We start from the raw sequence: 21,446 nt of genomic DNA on the forward strand, positions 1-21,446 counted from the left end.
TGACGGGAGAGGAACGATTGGGCTGGGGTTGGAGCGAATGGGCTGGGGTAGGAAGAGCAGCCGGGAGATACATTTTAGGAGGCTCTGCAGGGGGCTGGAAGGGAGCCCATGGTGGCCTGGGCCAAGGAGTTGGCAGTGCAGAAGGAGAGAGTTGGACAAGTATGAGCGGTCTTCAGGTAGTAGAGTTGACAGGTCTAGAGGGGGTTGATTGGATATGGGGGCATGGGAAATCACACAGTCCAGATGATGCCCAGGTTTCTGACTCAGGCAGCTAGGTGGGTAGTGCTGCGGTCTGCTGACACAGGCAACAAGTAGAGGCTGGGGTTGGGGTCGGTGTGGTGGTGAGCTAAGTCTGGACATGCAGGCTGTCTATGAGAAACCTGACTTGAGAAGGTCACATAGGGAGTTGGATAATTGGTAGCTGAGAAGAGAGATTTGAGTGAGTCTTGGAGACTTGTACAACATCAACATAAAGATGGCACCCGAAAGCAAGGAATGAATGACATCTCCCATAAAGACTGTCACTTGAGAAGAGACCAGGTTTTGCACAGAGCCTGGAGTGTCACAGGAGGGAAAAATGGCAAGCAAACTGAGGAGCAGCCAAAGCGACAAGAGGGAGACCACTATCTCATGGTACCAGAGGGCCAGGGAAGGAGACCTCTGAAGGGCAGTGCTAGCCAAGGGGAGATAGGGGAGTGAAAAGCATCCGCGGATTGCCCCATGAGGAAGTTGAAGCCTGGCCGTGAACAGGAGAACCAGATTGCATGTTTAGGGAAACCAGGAATTGGAGAGAGACAGCAAGTATAGACAGCTTTGCAGAAAACTGTGGCTGATAAGAGAAGGTGTAATGGCAAGAAAGAGGGTCAGGGAGGGCCTATCATTCTCTTTTTCTAAATACAGAGAGGCCTTGACCAGGTTTATTTGCTGATTCAAAAAAGCCAATTGAGACCAAGAGCAAACACGAGAAAGTGGCATCTATGGGAAGGTGGGGTTGGGGGGATAGGCCTCAGAGCCCAGGTGGGAGAGTTAGCCTGGGGAGGAGAAAGGGCTCCCCCCAGAGAGGAGGAAAGGGTGTGAAGACCGAGGTGAGGGAAGATTGGAGGAGGGAAATTGAGGCGCATCTGACCACTGGTGACTGCGGAATCGAGCCCCTGATCTCACACCCCGATTCTGCTTTTGTGGTGACCACAGGGGCTGCTCTGTGTTCTCTTCCAGATTCTGATATTTTTATTGTCTTATTTCGCTCTTCTGTGTCCTCTTGACCCACTGAGACTTCTAGCTAAGCTGACAAACTGCCTGTACCAAAACAGGTCATTGTCTCTTCACACAGGGTGTCCTTTCCTCTCAGGTACATTAGTGAGTTTATTCTGTTGGTTTCCACCTGTGTTGTCTCCGTGGAGAACCGCGATGGTTGGCCTGTCAGGGTGATTAGCTATCATGAGGCATTTGGGGCCATGCATCTCCTTTTAATTCTTCCTTTTTGAAAAGTCGGTTCCATTTATCTTCTTTCTAGCCTAGGGCTTGTTCTCTACCTCACAGGTAAGTTGATTCAGTTCAATGGATAGCAGTCGTTCAAGGTGACTCTTAGTCCTTTTCAGAAACCCCATTTCAACCACTTAGTAGTCCTGGGAGAAAAAGAAGTCGAGTTGGATTCGGGAAGAGCATGAGCCATTTTTTACGGCTAACGTTGAGGGTCTCTGGGCTTTCTGGGTCCGTGAGACTGACCAACCTGAAGTATGGGGATTGGATGAGAGGACTCAGACACCCTTCTCCCTTCTGACTTCAGGCACCAGCCCATGACCCTGAGTGGCCACAGCAAGGATTGCAGGGAAGGGCATCATGGTTAAAACATAAGCATGTTATAAAATATGACTCATTGTGTAGATAGCTTTTAAAATTCCTAGGAGCTGAAGTTCAGAAACTGGTGCTGTAAAGTGAAAATGAAATTTAACTGAGCATTTGGTGGAGGAAAAATAGTTTATTGGCTCTTCCATGAAAAGCCCTGGGAGTCAGCATCCTTCTCATCGCAGACACCTGTGATTGATGACGGCCCTGTGCTGCTGCCGGGAAGGGAGCTCTTTGAAATAGCATAGTAGGGACTTTGCAAGTGGGTCTCATTTGGTTAAGTTACTGCCTTTGTGAGGCTCTGCTGCATCTTTATATTCTACCAAGGAGAAGATGGTAAATCAGAGTAATTGCTTCATCCCAAGGCACTTTTATATTGTAAAGGAAAAAGGTCCTGTTAAGAAACTCAAATTAACTTCTGCTGTTTATACTATATAGAAAGACTCTGAAAGCTGCTTGTCATACAGCCTGGCAGTTTATTTATCATGGAACAATTCCATTAGAGCCTGACACTTGTTCTCATGGCACCAAGACTTAGGATCCCTCAGGAAAAGCATTTAACCCTTGGAAATGCAAAGCTGTCATTTATCTGTCATCTCTTGAAAACCCACTGGAGTATATTTACGAGAGAGATTTGAAACAGTCATCGTTCCACTGAACTAGAAATGGAGTTGGGACTCAGTAAATGATCAGTAAAAAACTGATAAGTGTCCAATACCAGTTTATAGCAACTCAACTGTGCTAGCTCTGTCATAAAATGAACTTACCATGGCATTCTGTATTTCTTAAGGAATTCAGTATGCAGAATTCACACTAAAAAATCGGTAAAATGGGCGAGTCGGTTTACCTTACAGCTTCTGAAATCTTCTGTTTGAAAAAATGTAGGGACTAGAGTATTAGTTCACTGCTAGTGCTGTGTCATTTGAATTGCATATTCTAGTTATATTTTATAGGTTTTAGAAGAATTCTTAAAATTAGCCTATATATATACACACACACACACACACACATATCAACCAAGGAGGCGTAGCAGATCTTGGAAGAATGAACTGAAACAGGCATGATCTGTAAATTAATACCCTTTTGCCTAGCCTTTACTAACAAAGGATGAAGGTACCATTTGTCAAAGCTTGTCAGTGAGCAGTTCCCCAGGGAGGCAGTGGAGCAGAGTCTAAGAATTTGGTCTCTGGTGCCAGACTGCCTGGCTTCACATCTAAGTGATGTCGCTTACTGGTTATGGGACTTGGACAAGTTAGTTAACCTCAGAGCCTCTTGTTTCTTCACTGTAAATAGGGAGAATGCCTCTTGGGGTTTTAAATGCAGTAATTCATGTAAAGTCCATGTAGAGTAGTTGTTACTAGCAACATTTAACATGGGCCAGATGGGCCTGGGAGGATGACATAGACCCAGAAAATTATTTGGGGTGACTGTGGTTTAAACTTGTCTATGGGTCTTTGTGACTTTGTGACTCCCTTTAATGTCATAGTTTCTCAAAAGATAGAGTACAGAAGTGGTTACGGCACAGACCACCCTCAATCTCATTCCTGCTCTGGTAGAACAGGTCAGCATAGCTAAAGTAGAGATCTAGAAATGCTCCCAGAAAATATTTTCAAGATTGAATTAAGATTGAGATAACCTTTACTTGTTTGTGGTCAGAGACAAACAAGTAAAAGGGGACCGATATTTTTGAGGAGTCCGTGGTAGAAATAATACACTGTGGGTGAAAGGAGTGCTGGTGAGCCAATGTTATAGTGCTACTGGGGGAAAGTAGAGTGAACATTCATGAGAACTGAAATTACTTGGCTCATAAGGAAAATCCAGGATAAGTGAGCCAGGGCATAGTCATGTTCTTTAGGATTTAAGAATTTGTTATATGCACTGTTGACTGTTTCTCACTCCTCAACAGATTTTTAACCACTAGCACCTTCACTACCACTTTCACCACCACCAACACCGTTACCACCACCACCAGCATCGTCATCATCATGACCACCACCACCATCACTACTGTCACCACCATTATCACAACCACCACCATCATTACCATTACCACCACTACCACCATCATCACCACCATCAACATCACTACTGTCATCACCATTATCATAACAATCACCACTATATCATCACCACCACCACCATCACCATCAGTACCACCAGCACGATCACCACCTTCATCACCACCACCATTACCACCATCACCACCACCACCATCAGCATCACTGCCATCACCATTACCACCACTACCACCACCACCATCACTACTACTATCACTAACATGTTCACCACCAATACTATCACCATCGCTACCACCATCACCACCACTACCGCCACCACCACCATCACCGCCAGTACCATCACCACCTTCATCACCAACATCATTACCACCACCATCACCACCACCACCATCACCATTACCACCACCACCATCACCACCATCACTACTATCACTAACATGTTCACCACCAATACTATCACCATCGCTACCACCATCACCACCACTACAGCCACCGCCACCATCACCGCCAGTACCATCACCACCTTCATCACCAACACCATTACCACCACCATCACCACCACCACCACCATTACCACCACTACCACCACCACCACCATCACTACTATCACTAACATGTTCACCACCAATACTATCACCATCGCTACCACCATCACCACCACTACCGCCACCACCACCATCACCGCCAGTACCATCACCACTTTCATCACCAACACCATTACCACCACCATCACCATCTCCACCACCACCATCACTACCACTGCCACCACTACCACCATGACCATCGCTACCATCACCATTATCACAACCACCACCATCACCATCACTACCACCATCACCATCACTATCACTACCACTAACATGTTCACTACCACTGTCACCATCGCTGCCACCATCATCACCCCCACTACCACTGCCACCACCACCACTACCACTGCCATCACCACCACCACCATCACTGCCACTACCGTTGCCATTATCACAACCACAATCATTATCAGCATCGCCACAACTACCACCACCACCAGCACCTCTACCACCACCACCATCACCATTGCTACCACCACCACCATCACTACCACTACCACCACCATCACCATCACTGTCATCACCACCATTATCACAATCATCACCATCACCACCACCACCACCACCACCACTACCACCAACACCTTCACCGCCACTACTGTCACCATTGCTACCATAACCACCATCATCATCACCATCACCACCACCACCACCATCATAACCATCATCACCATCACTACCACCAACACTACTACCAGTACTTCTGCTGCCACTATCACCACCACCACCACTATCACCACCATCGCACCTATAGCATCACAACCACAACAACTCAGAGCTTCAAAAGACTCCAGTTGGGAGATTCTTGCCTTTTTACCACGTTCTACCTTCAGCCTCACCTTCTCTGTCTGAGTTGCCTCTGTTCCGTGCTCACTGTCTTTCTGCCTTTCAGTCCACCACCTATGTCTATAGATTAAGAAGGGAATTTGCAAGTACACTTCAGCAACCTTGCTTTACTCTAATTTAAAAAACAATTTTTAATTTTTATCATTTGCTTTATAAATAACAAGAGATGTTAATTAGTTTGACTCATTAAATTTAAAACAATTGTTATAAATTTGGAGTGTTTGATTAAATTTCCTTAATTATACACAGTGCTTACGCTGCTGCTCTGGAGAGCAGGGGAGTTTCTGGGGAACGTTCTTCTCTCCTCCTTATGCCTTTTCTTCTTCCTCCTCACCCTCATGGCTCCAGGTCCATGCCCAGGGAACATGTTAGCATGTTGTCAGGTCTCAAAGTATCTGAAAAGATTGTCTTCTCTGTGGCCAGGCTGCTTAGAGGCAGCCTGATGTGAACTGTAAAAAGGGGGAGAGTGTTTCTCTGTGTCCTCTGCATCCACTCTTCATGCATTTGCTCCAAACCAAATCTGCTCTTAGGAAGGGATCAGATGAACCTATTTAGAGTGAGGTAGCAATGATAGGTTAGCAGTGGGTAAACCACATAAATGAAACTTTAAATGAGGAATTCCACCTTGTTAAAGAAGTAAGGTGGGCCAGGCACAGTGGCTCATGCCTGTAATTCCAGCACTTTGGGGGGCCAAGGCAGGCGGATCATGAGGTCAGGAGATCAAGACCATCCTGGCTAACGTCCTGAAACCCTGTCTCTACTAAATATACAAAAAAAAAAAAAAATTAGCTGGCTGGGTGTGGTGGCACATGCCTGTAGTCCCAGCTACTCGGGAGGCTGAGGCAAAAGAATCACTTGAACCTGGGAGGCGGAGGTTGCAGTGAGCTGAGATCACCCTGCTGCACTCCAGCCTGGGCAACAGAGTGAGACTCCGTCTAAAAAAAAAAAAAAAAAAAAAAGGAAGCAAGGTGGTATGGAGAGAGTAACATAACCGCCTCTGAATATACTCCCAAAGGCCACTTACTAGTAATCCATGTATTTTGTACCTCTAAGCCCTTCTTCCTTTCCATCTCCTTAACCTGCTGTTTTCTCAAGCTCAAAGCTGGTCTCCTGCAGGAAACAATGCTGATTCCTTGTGCTACCCCTGCCAGTGCCCTGACCACAGGCTGCTCACATTGTTTGATTGTGAATGGGTGCCCTTCTTCCTTTTCCCCATTCTCCTTGCCCCAGACTGTTGTCTTCTCATCAGCAGGATGGCTCAATCACGACCCTGTCTCCCCAGTATCTGACATAGTGGTATTCAGAAAATGCTTTTGGACGAAAGTGAATTGTGTTTTTGTTATTTGAAAAGGACTGTATTTTAAAAACATGCAAAACATGATAACTTTTTCCAAAAGATAGGTGAGAGGTGGTTCATTCTCTTCTCCTTGAATTCACTTATTTCTTAGACTCCCCACAACCCTGGAGACATATCAGTAGTTTGGATAGTTTTTTAAAAATAAGAATAAAACATTTTGATGATTCTAGTCAAGGGATACAATTGGCTTCATATACCCTTGCCTAAAAGTCTCCTCCATGGGAAATGCAGTTTGCTTGGAGCACTCGCTCCAAGCAAACTGCATTTCATCAGATTTCATCAGGCTGCATGTGGATGAGTGCAGTGGGAAGGAGGTCATCCCCCCTGGCTGGCTGGGTCTGCTGAATCAACCTGTGGCTCAGCCAGAGGGCAGGCTGTCCTGGCTCCAGCACCTTTCTCACCAGTAGGGCAGCCTAGGGAGAGATTGGAGCAGGCTAATGAATGGGTAGCACTTGATAAAAATAGTGACATCAGTAGCCCTCGCTGGGCAACTTTAGAATCTTATCATTTTTTATTTTTTTATTCACTTCTCTATCTTCCATTCCACAATTCTAGGTTACATAGGTCTGCTTTGTGTGTGAGCTGTGGAAAGAGACTGATTTCTATCCTTTGTCAATTGGGGGCTGTAAAAAATTATAACAGCTGAGACTTTATTCCAGAATTCTCCTCGTGGTTCTCTCTGTCTGACTGAGAAATAGCTTGCCTTATTTCATTTATTCCTGTTTTGCCTCTGTGGGGCTCATGTTAACTACTTCTCACTACTGGGCTTGTCAGACATCAGGGTTTAAGAGGTGCCACCACTTCTTGGCTCCAGGATAGCTCCTGTTCTCTGGGCAGAGCTGAGTAAGGTACTTTGGACATTGCTGTTCCTTTTACACAGTGTGTCTTTATGACATTGTTTTGATGATCAAACTCTTATCCTAAGTTTCTTGATCTTTAAAAAAGTTAACCTAGTCATAATATTCACCATCAGTGTCTTTCTCCAAGGGGCATTGTGAGGATAATTAAGGGACATATAGGTGAAATGTTTTGAGCTCAATGGAAGAGAAAAGCCATCGGGCTCATAGATGTTACTTTTATTTAGTTTCATGCTGTTACCGTATGCTCAAGAATAGATGAATTTTGGAAATGATGACAGTTTCATGTTTAGACGTCTATTTCTACTTAACCACCATAATTGGCCTTGGCTGGAGCTCTACAAGATACCGCAATTTATAGATTTAAAACAAATAAGTGAGAAATGATCAAAAATGTTTTCACTACATTTTTTATTTGCTATTTTTTTAATTCTAAAAATAAATAGGCCCTTTAAAAGGAGTTGATTAAAAAGGTTTATTTTCTGGGAATGTTATGCATCTGCAACAAATGATAAATAATATTGAAGCAGTTGGCTACCTCCACTTTCATGCAAAATAAATAAATACATTTGGTGACATACATTTGAGGAATGTGATTTTTGTAATTTTTATGGAAATAGGAGCAATTTTGCAGATGATAGAAATTTTTACCATCTGCTAGTAACAAAGAAACATAACTCATAACGTGCAACACATTTTGAGTTTAATGTATATGTTGGCATGCCGGGAATTGGAATTCTCTTAGACCTAAGTCAGCCATCCCAGGGGAAGCTGACCTGACTTTCAGCTTGTCAGGGGAAAGCTTTCTTTGCTTTTAAAGCATGATCTTCACATTGCTCAAATGGCAGGGGGACGAAGAGGGCTAAGCTTTCATGGCAAGAGATGAAGAGAAAGGCACTCTGCAGGCTGGTGAGCACCGACACGATTTTCACTTGTAATTAGTGGGATGGGGGCTCACTGTCGAGAAGCTACTGTCTTTATGAGTCAAAACATTTAGTATTGGTAGAAAGGTGAGAGTTCAGACACTTAGGGAGATACAGGGGGTGGGAAGCCCAGCCTTTCTCTTACAGTGACATCTGCTTTAAGCAAGTGACATTTTAGCTCCCTAGCCATGAAATGACATGTGGTGGGGGGCTTGTGCTTCTAGTTAAAGAGAAGGAATGGGTAGGTTAGTTTTAAGAAGCAGCTCAGTGGAGGCTACAGAGCTACCCACCAAGGAAGGAGGAGAGAAACCAAAGGGAAGGCATTGCCTTTCTTTTTGAGTTTCCTTTCCTCTCCTTTGAAGAAGTGGGGACGTTGCCATTTTGAGTCATTCTGGGTTCATCTTATGGTGTGGAAGCATGGCACAAGCATGATGGCAGGCCCCTGAAAAGATGGCTAGTGGATTTCTATTAGTAGATTATGAGTAAGTGGTCCTGAGGGTGTTCACTCCTTCTTGGTAGTAGGAGCTGTAGGCTGGTTATGCGGGTAGAACTTCATTAGTGGATTTTATCTAGCAATCTGGATGCTTTATAAAGCATCTTGGAGTGCCTTGGGGTATCCTTCAGCTTAAAGGGGTTGGGGGATGAGGCAGGTTTAGTTAAAGAGGAGCATCTTTTCTCTCACCTCCAACATTTTCAGAGTAGGACATGACTCATAACTCCCAGACCCTGGAAATGTATTGGGTCTGATATCTGCCTAATTAATTTTGGTTTTTATCCTATTGCCTTTGTCTTAAACATTTAAGCCACACTGAAAAATAAGTGGAGTTTATGAATCTGTTTTCATGACTGCATCTACTGTTGTCCCTTCCTTTGTTCAGCTTGCCTCCCATTCTGACCCTCCGGGATCTTGGATTCTTTCCCCTTGGCTTCTGGAAAATATGCTGACAGACTCATGCACGCTAAGATACTCAAGGCTAATCAGGTTTAAAGTGTTTCAGCTTCTTGTGGTGTTTATATTTCTTGCAGGGGTGAAGACATCTTAAACCAGAGGAATGACTCTCTAGTTGTGGAATTTCAGTCATCAGCCAGCAGATGCAGGAGGTATTATTTTGGGCATGGGGGCCTTCTGAGAAGCCCAGAAATCATTCTCAATGACCACCTGCCTGCTCCATCTTACATAAGGCCACTTTGTGCATCACACCAGTCTTGTGTGTCTGGTTGGGTTGACCTGACTGAGGGCAGCAAGCATGTGTGTGGGAGTCCCTGCTATGTATGGGAAAAGGGGAGAGTTATGATGCATGCTGTGCAAGCTTTTTTTTCTTTTGAGAGGGAGTCTCGCTTTGTCACCCAGGCTGGAGTGCAGTGGTGCAATCTCGGCTCACTGCAAGCTCCGCCTCCCGGGTTCATGCCATTCTCCTGCCTCAGCCTTCCGAGTAGCTGGGACTACAGGTGCCCACCACCGCCCCTGGCTAATTTTTTGTATTTGTAGTAGAAATGGGGTTTCACCGTGTTAGCCAGGATGGTCTCGATCTCCTGACCTCGTGATCCACCCATCTCGGCCTCCCAAAGTGCTGGGATTACAGGCATGAGCCACAGCGCCCGGCTGCTTTTTGTTTTCTAACTGCAAGTGTCAATATTGTTCCAAAAGCTAGAAGTTCATAATGAAACTAGAATTCTCCTGTTGATTAAAGGCTACTTCATATCCATCTGCAGTGTGGGTCATATATCCTCAGAGCAGTCTCCATTTTAAATCCATGGAATGTTCGTGAAAGCCGGGGTTTCATATTACAAATGTCCACAAGCAGGGCAGGACCATCATACCCTCTACTGGGAACTGGAAGTCTGGTTCTGTGAATAAGAGTGTCTTTCCCATCTCCTGCTTTCCTTAGGCTGGTCACTGTCACCACAGCCACCCCAGAGAGTTCTTAGTGATCAGTGATCGTGATGTTAGTGCTGTGAGCCTCTCAGTTGGTAGAAGATTCTAGAGGCTGCAGTCCCCGTTATATGAAGGTCACTGGTTGGACTCCCAAATCTAATAACTGTGGGTAATATACTAAGGATGAATTAAAATGCTAATAGGCTCCATGTTCTGGATATCTTTACATTCCCTAACCTTAAATTTAAATTAAATGCCTTAGGTGCTGCAGCAGCCTTGCCAGAAGCATGTTTAGTATCGCATCACCCCTTAGACAGCAAATTTAAACTGTACCCCAGCCACACGGGCAGAGCTAGGATAAGCAATATTTATTTTACAATAATTTGTGTGTCCCCCTACAGCTACATGATGCATACACTTTCTATTTTACTAAAGATAGTTATTTAGCTTTTAAAAATCACAATTTTTATAAGTTCCTTTGAACCCACAGATCCTTTTATTATTAACAATATTTTATTAGCAATATGTTGGATTTTGTGGCACCTAAAGCTACTCCAAAGCCATTTTGTAGATTACCTTCACATTTAAGCCTTATAACAGTGCCATGAAACGCCCCTGCTTTGTAATGAAGTCATTAAGGCGTAGAGAGACCGAGTGGCTTTTCCATCCCCATGTCGCTGATTTGGGGAGAACCACATTTCACAGGTGAGTGTCCCGACTCCCAGCTCAGCATCTGCCCACTAGACCAAGTGGGAGCTGGAAGCAGAATGATGGCCAGGTCACTGAACCCACCTGCTTCTGCTGGGAAAGGAGGACAGAGCTCATCTTAAGGGATCTGTAAGCTCTTTTTGATTGGTAGTGTTGGTTCTGTTGTCTACACGGAGGCCAGATTTCTTTATCCAGGGAGCCAGAAAAACAAGTGCATTTCCTTCCTTCAGTAAACAGGTCACTTCCTCATCACTAGTTGAATTAGCCCCTTTGTTTTCTCCTTATTAGGGGGAAGGAACACTTTATTTCTTCCTCATTTCTTCCAGTTGTCTGGTGCCTGGCCACTTCATAATTGTATTTTGAGAGAATAGATATTAATTTTCTTCAACAAAAGGCGGAGTTCCTTGATGACACAACGTAATTCAATTTCCGTTCTCTCCCCTCATTGCCTGCACCCCTTCCTCCTGGCACATTTTTCATAGTTAGGAGGAGTGATAGTGTCAAATATATCAGAAGGAAGAATTGATTCAGTAGTCGTTTGACGACTTGACTGATTAACAGAGATCAGAAGAAGGCTCATAACTGTGAAAACCACTGCAGCATGCAGTTTTAACAGCTCTTTAGGGAGCTAGTTAATGAAAGAATCACTACAGAAACACAGCCATGCAAAAAGGAAAAAAAAAAAAAAGAACAGGAGCATTCCCATATAACACTCAGAAGCTCTGTCATAGAGAAAATATGCTCATAATTTCTATTTACACATCACTGTAATTACCGTCTGCCTTAAGATTCCTTTCAGTCTTCTCCTGTCAAAGTTGCTTAAACAGTTCCTCTTTCACATACCAGGAAGAGAAACCTAGTACTGGTTGGAACTGGTCCTAAGGATTCTTTTCCCCCTGAAGAATGTAATTGTTAGACACCCCAGCACACTGCCTGATGACTCTGGCTTTTGTCTCATCCATGTTCTTGTTGTCATCACCATTTGTCCATGAACCAGACTTCTGCACTCACACAAGTGTTACATTGGGCTTTACAGTTTAATTTGTGCGTGTGGTTGTTCTCTCTTGTTTTTCCTGATGCAGTGTCTATGAACCAGATAGAAATGCATTACGGAGGAAAGAACGAGAAAGAAGAAATCAAGAAACTCAACAGGATGACGGCACGTTTAATTCTAGTTACTCTCTCTTCAGTGAGCCCTACAAGGTAGATAGTTTTCAGTTGTTCATCTCTACCTCTCACTTGTTTCTCTCACTCCCTGTGATGGTGGCCTTGACTAAAAGAATTGGCTGACCAAACTTGACTGCATCTTCTGTCTGTTTAGCCCAGGGAAGACAGCTCAGCCACCAAGTACAGGGTCCTCCCCCAGAAATTGAGGTGTGTGGTTCACATGGCTTTACTGGCCACTCCCTCAGTAACATGCAACTTTTGTTTACTATTGAGATCTGCTTGCTGTGATTTTTATCAATAATACAGACTTCATCTCCACATTGACATATCAAGGTCAATCCCATTTGTTAACGTTTTCTCAGATCCTGGGAAACAAACACTATTAGAAGGAGGTTGTGTTACATATTTGTCGTACATGGATCACGCTAGGATTAGAGTACCTGTTAGGGCTAATGAGAAAGAAAGTCTAAGATTATTTCTCATTTTTACCAAAGGCCAGAAATATAACCTTGCTTCCAAAACGAAATGTCATCCCAGATTTCACAAATACCTTAGGCGGCATGGAGCTCTGGGTCATTCCAGCTTCCTGCACATTTAGCCCCCTGTTCCTTTAAGCTTCACATTGACATCTCTTGCCTGTCACTCTGGATTTCTGGCAAGAATGATATTTAGACTAATCCCAAGCCAAATCTGAATTTTCAAGTAAAGCTTCTAACGGGACTACAATTACAGGACAATCCAATCATAGAAAGACTTAATCCAGTTCATTTTTTAAAGTTGCAATAGTTAATTTTCCTGATTTCCAGGTAATCTGTTTTAGCTGCAACACACACAATACCAAGGATAGAGCCCCCTGCTCCTTTTTATTTTTTGAGACAGAGTCTCCTTCTGTCACCCAGGCTGGAGTGCAGTGGCATGATCTTGGCTCACTGCAACCTCTGCCTCCCAGGTTCAAGTGATTCTCCTGCCTCAGCCTCCTGAGTAGCTGGGACTACAGCAGCCCGACACCACACCCTGCTAATTTTTGTATTTTTAGTAGAGACAGGGTTTTGCCGTGTTGGTCAGGCTGGTCTCAAACACCTGACCTCAGGTGTTCTGCCCACCTCGGCCTCCCAAAGTGCTGGGATTCCAGGCATGAGCCAGCCACCGCGCCCGGCCGGATAGATCCCTTTTTATGCACCCCAAGGCCATTACAGGCTTCCTGTTCTGGCGCATCACCAAGTGCTGACAGACATCTTCAGAGACGATAAGGATTTCGATTTCATCTCTCAGATCTCATTCCGCATGTGACAACCCTGGCTCTGTGATTGATAAGGGCACCTGTTGATTATCTCCGGTGTTTCTGTTGTCTCTAACAATAGCGTGGATGTGTTTTTCTTTCTCCAGACTAACAAGGGGGATGAACTCTCCAACCGGATCCAGAACACTTTAGGCAATTATGATGAAATGAAAGACTTTTTAACTGATAGATCTAATCAGAGTCATCTCGTTGGAGTTCCCAAACCTGGGGTTCCTCAGACTCCTGTGAACAAGATCGATGAACATTTTGTTGCAGATTCAAGAGCCCAGACCCAGCCCTCGTCTATCTGTAGCACTACAACTTCCACACCAGCAGCTGTCCCCGTGCAGCAGAGTAAGAGAGGCACTATGGGCTGGCAGAAGGCTGGGCACCCACCCTCCGATGGCCAACAGAGAGCAAGTAAGCACAGGCACAGGTTGCTTGATTTGCACAAATCTGCTAAAACCCAGAGAACTATAATGAAAAAAGAAAATCCCTGTGTGTCGACCCCCCCTCATCCTTATCTTCCTCTTCTTCTTCTTCCAACTCAGCACAACAGGGCTCTCTCAGGACCTTGCTTGGAGATGGTGTTGGCAGACAGCAGCCGCGGGCCAAACAAGTGTGCAATGTGGAGGTGGGCCTTCAGACCCAGGAGAGGCCACCTGCCATGGCGGCCAAGCACAGCAGCAGCGGACACTGTGTTCAGAACTTTCCTCCATCCCTAGCTTCAAAACCCAGCCTGGTCCAGCAGAAACCGACCGCGTATGTGCGGCCAATGGACGGCCAAGATCAGGCCCCTGATGAGTCTCCTAAGCTGAAGTCGTCTTCGGAAACCAGCGTGCACTGCACATCATACAGGGGAGTCCCTGCCAGCAAGCCGGAGCCTGCCAGAGCCAAGGCCAAGCTCTCCAAGTTCAGCATCCCCAAGCAGGGGGAGGTGAGTCTTTATCAGCACCGTTCACGTGCAACTGCATAGTTACAAGTGACAATTTGACCCTCATGAATTCAGTTTCCATGTTTCTTTTTTTTCAGTGATGTGGTTGACTTCATGTGGTAGGATTTGTAGCAGTCACTAAAAGGGGAGGCAGACTTAAATAATGATTTCTTAAAATGTCAAATTTATTATAATTTGAATTTTTAGAGTTCCAGCAAACGCAGTTGTGTGTGTATGTATTAGTTAGGGAAGGAATGTCCCCTTCACTATAGTTTGAGAATTTTCTTCTGAATAGCTAGTGTTCACTGAGGGTATAAATAAAATTAAGAAATAAGTGAATAAGTGATTCAGAAGTAAGAAAAGCACTTAAAGGCTATAATTTCAGTATCTATTTACCTATTTAAGGTAAATTTTTATGTAAAAGAGTTCCAAAACTCTTTTAACATTTTCGTGTTTTGAAATATTTTAACACAAACTTTACCAAATAAACCTCATAATAGTTTTTAAATTAATTGTTTTAATTATTCAACTTTGAATATGGTGAACTATTCAAATGTTTTGGAAATCCTGTCCTATCTCAGACCATATTCCAAATTGATGATGGTTGTGAAGAGTACATGAAGAAAAAAATATGACCATGCATACATATTTTTTGCTGTGATATTGTATACTAACTAAAATTAACTGTGAGTTCTAGAACATTATACTTAGGAACTGTTCAGTTTTTTCTCTTTTTAACATATTCTTTAAAGACTGAGTAACAGTGTGGCCAGAATATTCTTTGTATCTTAATTTGATTTAATAACCAAATGAAAGCAATGATTTGACATTTGTTGTTGCATTTTTCACAAGGCTGAGCTTAAACATTTCTGAGCTATCATCTCAGAGATCACCACGGACTGATAGGGAGATCAACATATCACCGTTAGAAAAGACTTCTTTTTTAATCTATGAGATGTTTACACTGGTTTTGTAGAGAAAATCAAGTGACAGGTATACCGTAACTTTTTTTGATTACACGTTTATGATAGATTCTAGAAAATGTTCACTAGAAATTAATGGAAGCAAAATGTAATTTCTATAGGCATTTACGTTTTTAAAAGTTTGTAGGAGACACACGTAGGTACCACCTTACAAAACTGAATTCATCAGGCTGTTTGATTCGTCATCATCAAATGACTGGTAGCAGCAAATAAATTCCGGCGTATCCTTGAGCAGTGGTGACTGACTTTTACAACCACCAGGAACCCCTTCATTATTTCAATCTCAATTGACTTCTTGTTAAAATGGTTTTTATCTACCAGAGAAACTTCAGATTTATTAGGTAATAATTTACATGTTTGTTTATTTTGGAATTCAGTGAGTTCATAAAACTCTGGTTAAAACAAAAAAAGATGAATTTTTGATTGCCAGTAAAGCCTTAAGCAGATAACTGCAGTTTTTATGAGGCTTTTGGGTATGTCATTAATAACCTGGACACTTTCAGGATGCCCTTTGAGGACTCAGATTGGAAAGAACATGCTGTGTATGGTGTCTGGTTAGCAGAGAGAGAGGGGGATGCCTCAGACAGAGACTCATGCTGAGAGAAATCAGAGCTTTCTATGGGAAGTGTTCCATTTCCCCTATATGCAGTGACATTGAACTAGCGAGCCTGCCCTCTTCCTAACATTTTGTCCTGAATATTTCAAAAAGGCCAGTCATGCTTTGATAGAGAAGAGATAAGAGGTGTTTGTAGAAGAAAGTTAAAAATTGGTGGGTGGGTTCTTTTTTTTTGTGAAGGGGGGTGCAGTGTTTATTATAGTTAAAAGCACTGCATATTAGGAGAAATATTGTAATTTGAACCTTATAACACTTGTCTGTTTAATCAGTCCACTCTCACAATAAAAACATGACTACATTTCACAGTCAGCAGCCAAGTAGTAAGTTACTTCTACCCTTCAAACTCAGAGATCTTTGTTGACAGTATTCCAAGAGAAGATTAAGACATACTCTTTTGCAGGTACATTGTTCAATATTTATAGGCTATTCCAATAAAATCCACAATCAGGCCAGGCACAGTGGCTCATTCCTGTAATCCCAGTACTTTGGGAGGCTGAGGTGGGAGGATTGCTTGAGGCCAGAGTTCAAGACCAGCCTGGGCAACATAGTGAGATCCCATCTCTACAAAAAATAAATAAAAAAATAAAATTCACAATCATAACATAGAAGCTGAAGAATTTTATCAACCAGATTTTACTTTTGAGGGAATAAATATTTTTATTTTTTGAAAGAGGTAAAACAATTTAATGTGACAATTTCAAAAATATTCATGCCAATATTTTTAAAAATAAAGATACTGCTGGTATGAAAATGTCCTCTCAATAGTACAGACATTAATTTCCAGTGAGGTAGAGAAGGGTTTTTTAGGGAAATTTCCAAAGAAAATAACCTACAAGGTTATTACTTGACTATGGTTTTTCAGGATGTTAGCTACAGAGCAAGACTTATCACAGTGTGAAGAATTTGGGGGCTGGAAGGGTTAGGTAAAAATGACATAAAAACAAGGAGGACCATGCAAAAATAGCTGTTTGGCATCGTATAGGTACATTCCTCATAAGAAAATCAGATTAATAACTAGGTGCAATGCAATGAGAGAATTTTTTTTTAGTGTAAGATGTAATCTCTGCCTCCAAGAAATTTACATTAACTGAATAAATTAGACTGCAGCACATAGCTTTTAATTTGCAGTTTCTCTCATTTACAGTCCAAATTAAGTTTAAAATTGGCCTTTTAGCCCTAGGAAAATTCCCTCACCTTCATCACCCTTGTAGTAGAAAAACAATTCTGTATTATTTTTTAAAATTTGGAAATTTTGAATCCCTTTTGCCTGGTTTTACACTTCATAAACTCTTCATTCTTTCCCTTACAACATCTGCACCCTACCTGCTGCTATGGCAAATTATTTGCAGTAATTCCTGAGTCTTCAATAATAGGTAATTAGTGCAGAAAAATCCAGTGCAATTTGATGTGGAAGTTAAAGACCTCAAGAGAATTCCTTAACTCTTACACCTGCTTCTTGGCTGGCTTTTTCCGACTCAGTTTTGTGTTTAATGAAAAACATATTTTTGTTGTTGTAGCTGAGTCTTTTATTCTGAACACCACTCCTCATTAAGTGAGCCTCCCTGGGAGTGCCCCTTGGAAAGGTGTCTACGGTTGGGTGAGAGACCAGGGACTAACGAATAGCCAAAGCATGCCCTCTAGAATGTTCTAGGGCACAGCACACTGAATTTTATTTCTGACTGAAGTGAAATATTTTTTGTTCACACACACACACAAATTAATATTTTGTGCTCAGCATGTAATTCCAGATTCAAACATTGGGGACTGTTAACCTAGAGAGGCAGATACAGTTTTGTGGGACCTCAAATTTGCAGTCTTGGGGATCTTCTTTAGAAATGAAGGAATAGAAAATATCTCACCTTTGCCATTATTTCAAAGACATATACCTGTGTTAACCCAGTACTACCCCCACCCCCCCGACCCCCAACTCCCCAGGGCCTCAGAGACCCTGAAGCTTAAGCATCATTAACTTCATAGTGTATCTGTCTTTGGTTCATGGAATAATATAAAATCATTACTAAGATGATCATTTTGGATTTGAAAAAAGTTATATTAGCCTAAACTTGGTAGAATTTAAAAATACGTATGTATATGTTAGGTGATGGGGGCAGGGCACAAAATAGGACAGTGGTGTGAAAAACCTAACATGCAGAGCCATTGAGACAACACAGGAGTGTCCTGGGCCTTTTGCAGTTGGTGGTTTGACAAGTTACAGCTTCAGCAGTGTATTCCAAAACCTACACATTTATAGTTTTCTGTTTGCAATTTAATAAGTAGTGATAGTTTGAAACTGCTGTTGCAGAGGGCTCCAGTGGCCGGGAACAGAATTCATTTGATAAGCCAGGAGAGCAGAGGAAGCCAGGAGCTGGTGCCCATAGCTTAGTCAGTGGTAAGGAAAGAGACACCTGAATTTGGATATCAATCAGTAGACTGTGGTATCCTAGATGTTTTCGTAGTGGTTGATAATTCATCTATAAGAACAGAGAAACCATTTATGGTTGATCAGAATTTTATTTGTTGAAATAAGTAATTAAATAGTCTAAGATGTATTGATTAATCATAGAATTTTCATGAAGGGCATTTTAAAATTGCCGTTTATGCCATGAAAAAGAATAGAAAGATGAAGCACTGCGATTCCATAAAATAGCTTCCTAGAAAAGCAATTAACTGATTTTTTTCTAAAGTTCACAGAAGATAAATGATGTAGGCTTCCTATTTCCTGTCACTCTTGGTTACCTTTGTATGAAAATGGATTTCTTCCAAATGAAAGTCGGCACCAGCCTGTCGGGCAAAAAAGGCATCTGTAAAGCAATGTGTACATTACATATTCATGCCAGTCGAATTTCTTAATTACATTTGAGATGTATAATGTTTTCAAATTGAAGTATGCTATCTGATTGCTCCTGGGAGAAATGAGGGTGTGTGGCAAGCCTGGAGACTCAGTTTCCCCACCTGTCCTGGTGTCATCTTTCCCATCACCCTCGCTCACCCATGGCAGTCGGAGGCCACGTCCCGCAGGACAGCGTGGCATAGCAACAGCACGGATGGTTACGCTCTGCGCTTCCTCCTGTCTGCTCGATGGGCAGCTTCCGTCCTCTTAGAACGTGGAGTGCCTGTACTGCGTATACCTGAAAGAGTGGAGACCCAAACCTTGATCTCAGATGCTGGAGGGAAGCACTTGGTTTCTGTAGTTTAGATGGGTCATTCTGAAGGTCGTAATGAAGACTGGCAAGTGGAAATATTTCCATATTTTCCAGTCCTTTTATGTTTGGCCATCGGGGTCTTAAAAGGTGAGGCACTTGGGCTGGGCGCAGTGGCTTATGCCTGTAATCCCAGCACTTTGGGAGGCCAAGGCAGGTGGATCACGAGGTCAGGAGATGGAGACCATCCTGGCCAACACGGTAAACCTCGTGTCTACTAAAAATACAAAAATTAGCTGGGCGTGGTGGCGCATGCCTGTAATCCCAGCTACTCAGGAGGCTGAGGCAGAAGAATTGCCTGAACTCGGGATGCAGAAATTGCGGCGAGACGAGATCATGCCACTGCAGTCCAGTCTGGGCGACAGAGTGAGACTCCGTCTCAAAAAAACCAAAAACCAAAAAACAAAACAGAAAAAAAGGTAAGGCATTTAACATGAAAAAATTTCAGTTTCAGTTTCTATAGTCTTGTGATGAGAAATTTGAAGAAAGTGCGTTAAAATGTATCGTGTGTGTGAAGGTGCTAGAGACTTTTTGCTTTCTCTTTCCTCTCTGGGCTCCTTCAGACTTATATCATTAAGCCAAGTTTTCTAGCCTTAAGGGTGGGAAACTACCACTGACCAGAAAGCGTGGAGGGTGGGACCTGGAGGGAGATTATTAGCAAGCCCACTTTATTTTCCATACTTTCTCAGTTCTCGTAAAGCTTTCTCCCCCGGAATGAGTCTGAACAGATTACAGGGCTGCTTTCCCTTCAGCTGCAGCCTCCAGGGCCTGAGCTCCGCACCTGGGGCTGCTCAAGAACCCCCGGGCCTCTGTGTTTGGAGTTGGTTGAAAGTGACGTGTGATTCCGCATTTATTCCACCCAGAAAGGAGGTGTCACTCTTCCAGTTTCGTGAGAAAAGCTTGTGTCTTTCATCCTTTCTTTGGTCAGAAATCTTGTGCAGTCTTTCAGATATACAGGGAAGAGGTAGAATGCTGTGGAATGGGTGCAGCTATGGAGACCAGCAAGAACTGGGCCTGCCACCTGTCAGCCGTGTGATGGGGAGCAAGTGGCTTAATTCCTCAGGGCCTCAGTTTCCTTATGTGTGAGGTGGAGAACATGATAATGATACCTGCTTGGCAGAGTTATTGCAGCAGCGGGGAGTGAATGAGACGTATGTAATGTGCTTAGCACAGTGACAATATACTAAGCATTTGGCAAATATTGGCTACATTTCTGTTATTTAAACACCTTTGAAACGAAAGCAAACAAAATAGAAAAGCGAGTATATTGTTGAGAGTGATTTTATGTTTGTGTGTGTGTGTGTGTGTGCGTGCTAGAGAGAGATGAAATTCTGCAAGTTCCTTTGTATTAGAAATAACTGAAATCTTGAAAACCAAGATTATCCTGGATTAATATCACAAATCCTGAGTAGCGAGCGTAATTCTTCCTTATTTGATGTTAGCCCCCTCCTGAGATTTTATTTTCAAGTCTGAGATCACCTTTTCTCTCTTTTTCTGCGTATTTGTTTTTTCTGAGCTATTATTATCTATAGTGGAACCTATCACATGAGAGCTTTATTCCCAATTAAATGAAATACTAAATCAACAAGATTTGAGCTGAGGACAAGTATTAAAATGTTCACATAGTAAGCATTTAGAATGACTTGTTGAGACAGATCTGTCTGAAGCCACAGTGTATTAAATAGTGTGTTTAATTGGGCTGAGCAGTAGAATCACTTATCTCCACATGATTAACCAGCATTAGCAATACATTTACAGTAGATGAAAATGGAGTCTCCCTGGTGCTGTTTGCAGATCCCATTCCATAGCTACTCACGTGGCAAGCACCCGTTGACCATGCCTGGACACTCCCGTTGCTGTTCTGACCAAAGGGTGGGCTGTGGGACCAAGAGATGCCTCTGGAAGTGATACTGACTGGGACCCCTCTCTCTGCTGTAATTGGCCCGATTCTAGAGCAGAGCGAGGAGTGTGGGTTCTAGAGCTGGAATGTCTGAGTTTCTTTACTCCATTTGCTGGCCAGATGGCCTGGTGCTTCAGTTGCCTCATCTGTGACAGAATCATGGTAGAACGTCCTGATAGCATTTTTATGACTGTTAGGTGAGTTAGTACTTACAGTGCTTAGCACGGTGGCTGGCACATAGCCCTCAGAAACAATTCACACTCATAATAATTCCTATAGTTATTTATAGTGGCCCTATTTGCTTTGCATTTACCTGCTCATGTGTCCAACCCCAGATGGGTTGACAGCTC

At 43.1% G+C, this 21,446-nt stretch overlaps 1 protein-coding gene across 7 annotated transcripts in view; it reads left to right on the top strand.

Annotated features, from left to right (window-relative positions):
• AFF3 (ALF transcription elongation factor 3) overlaps positions 1-21,446 on the top strand; it is a 597,738-nt gene that overhangs the window by 121,651 nt on the left and 454,641 nt on the right. For 4 of the 7 annotated variants that reach the window (XM_063594765.1, XM_063594763.1, XM_055107596.2 and 1 more), the window contains exons 3-6: positions 9,460-9,534; positions 12,100-12,220; positions 13,571-13,883; positions 14,015-14,400. In XM_063594765.1, coding sequence (XP_063450835.1) covers positions 9,460-9,534; positions 12,100-12,220; positions 13,571-13,883; positions 14,015-14,400 — 895 coding nt within the window. The remainder of the gene's footprint in view (positions 1-9,459; positions 9,535-12,099; positions 12,221-13,570; positions 13,884-14,014; positions 14,401-21,446) is intronic. The other 3 variants (XM_063594766.1, XM_055107600.2, XM_063594764.1) reach the window with 1 other exon arrangement.

Source organism: Pan paniscus, chromosome 12 (genome assembly GCF_029289425.2).
Source record: "Pan paniscus chromosome 12, NHGRI_mPanPan1-v2.0_pri, whole genome shotgun sequence".
Lineage (NCBI taxonomy): Eukaryota > Metazoa > Chordata > Mammalia > Primates > Hominidae > Pan > Pan paniscus.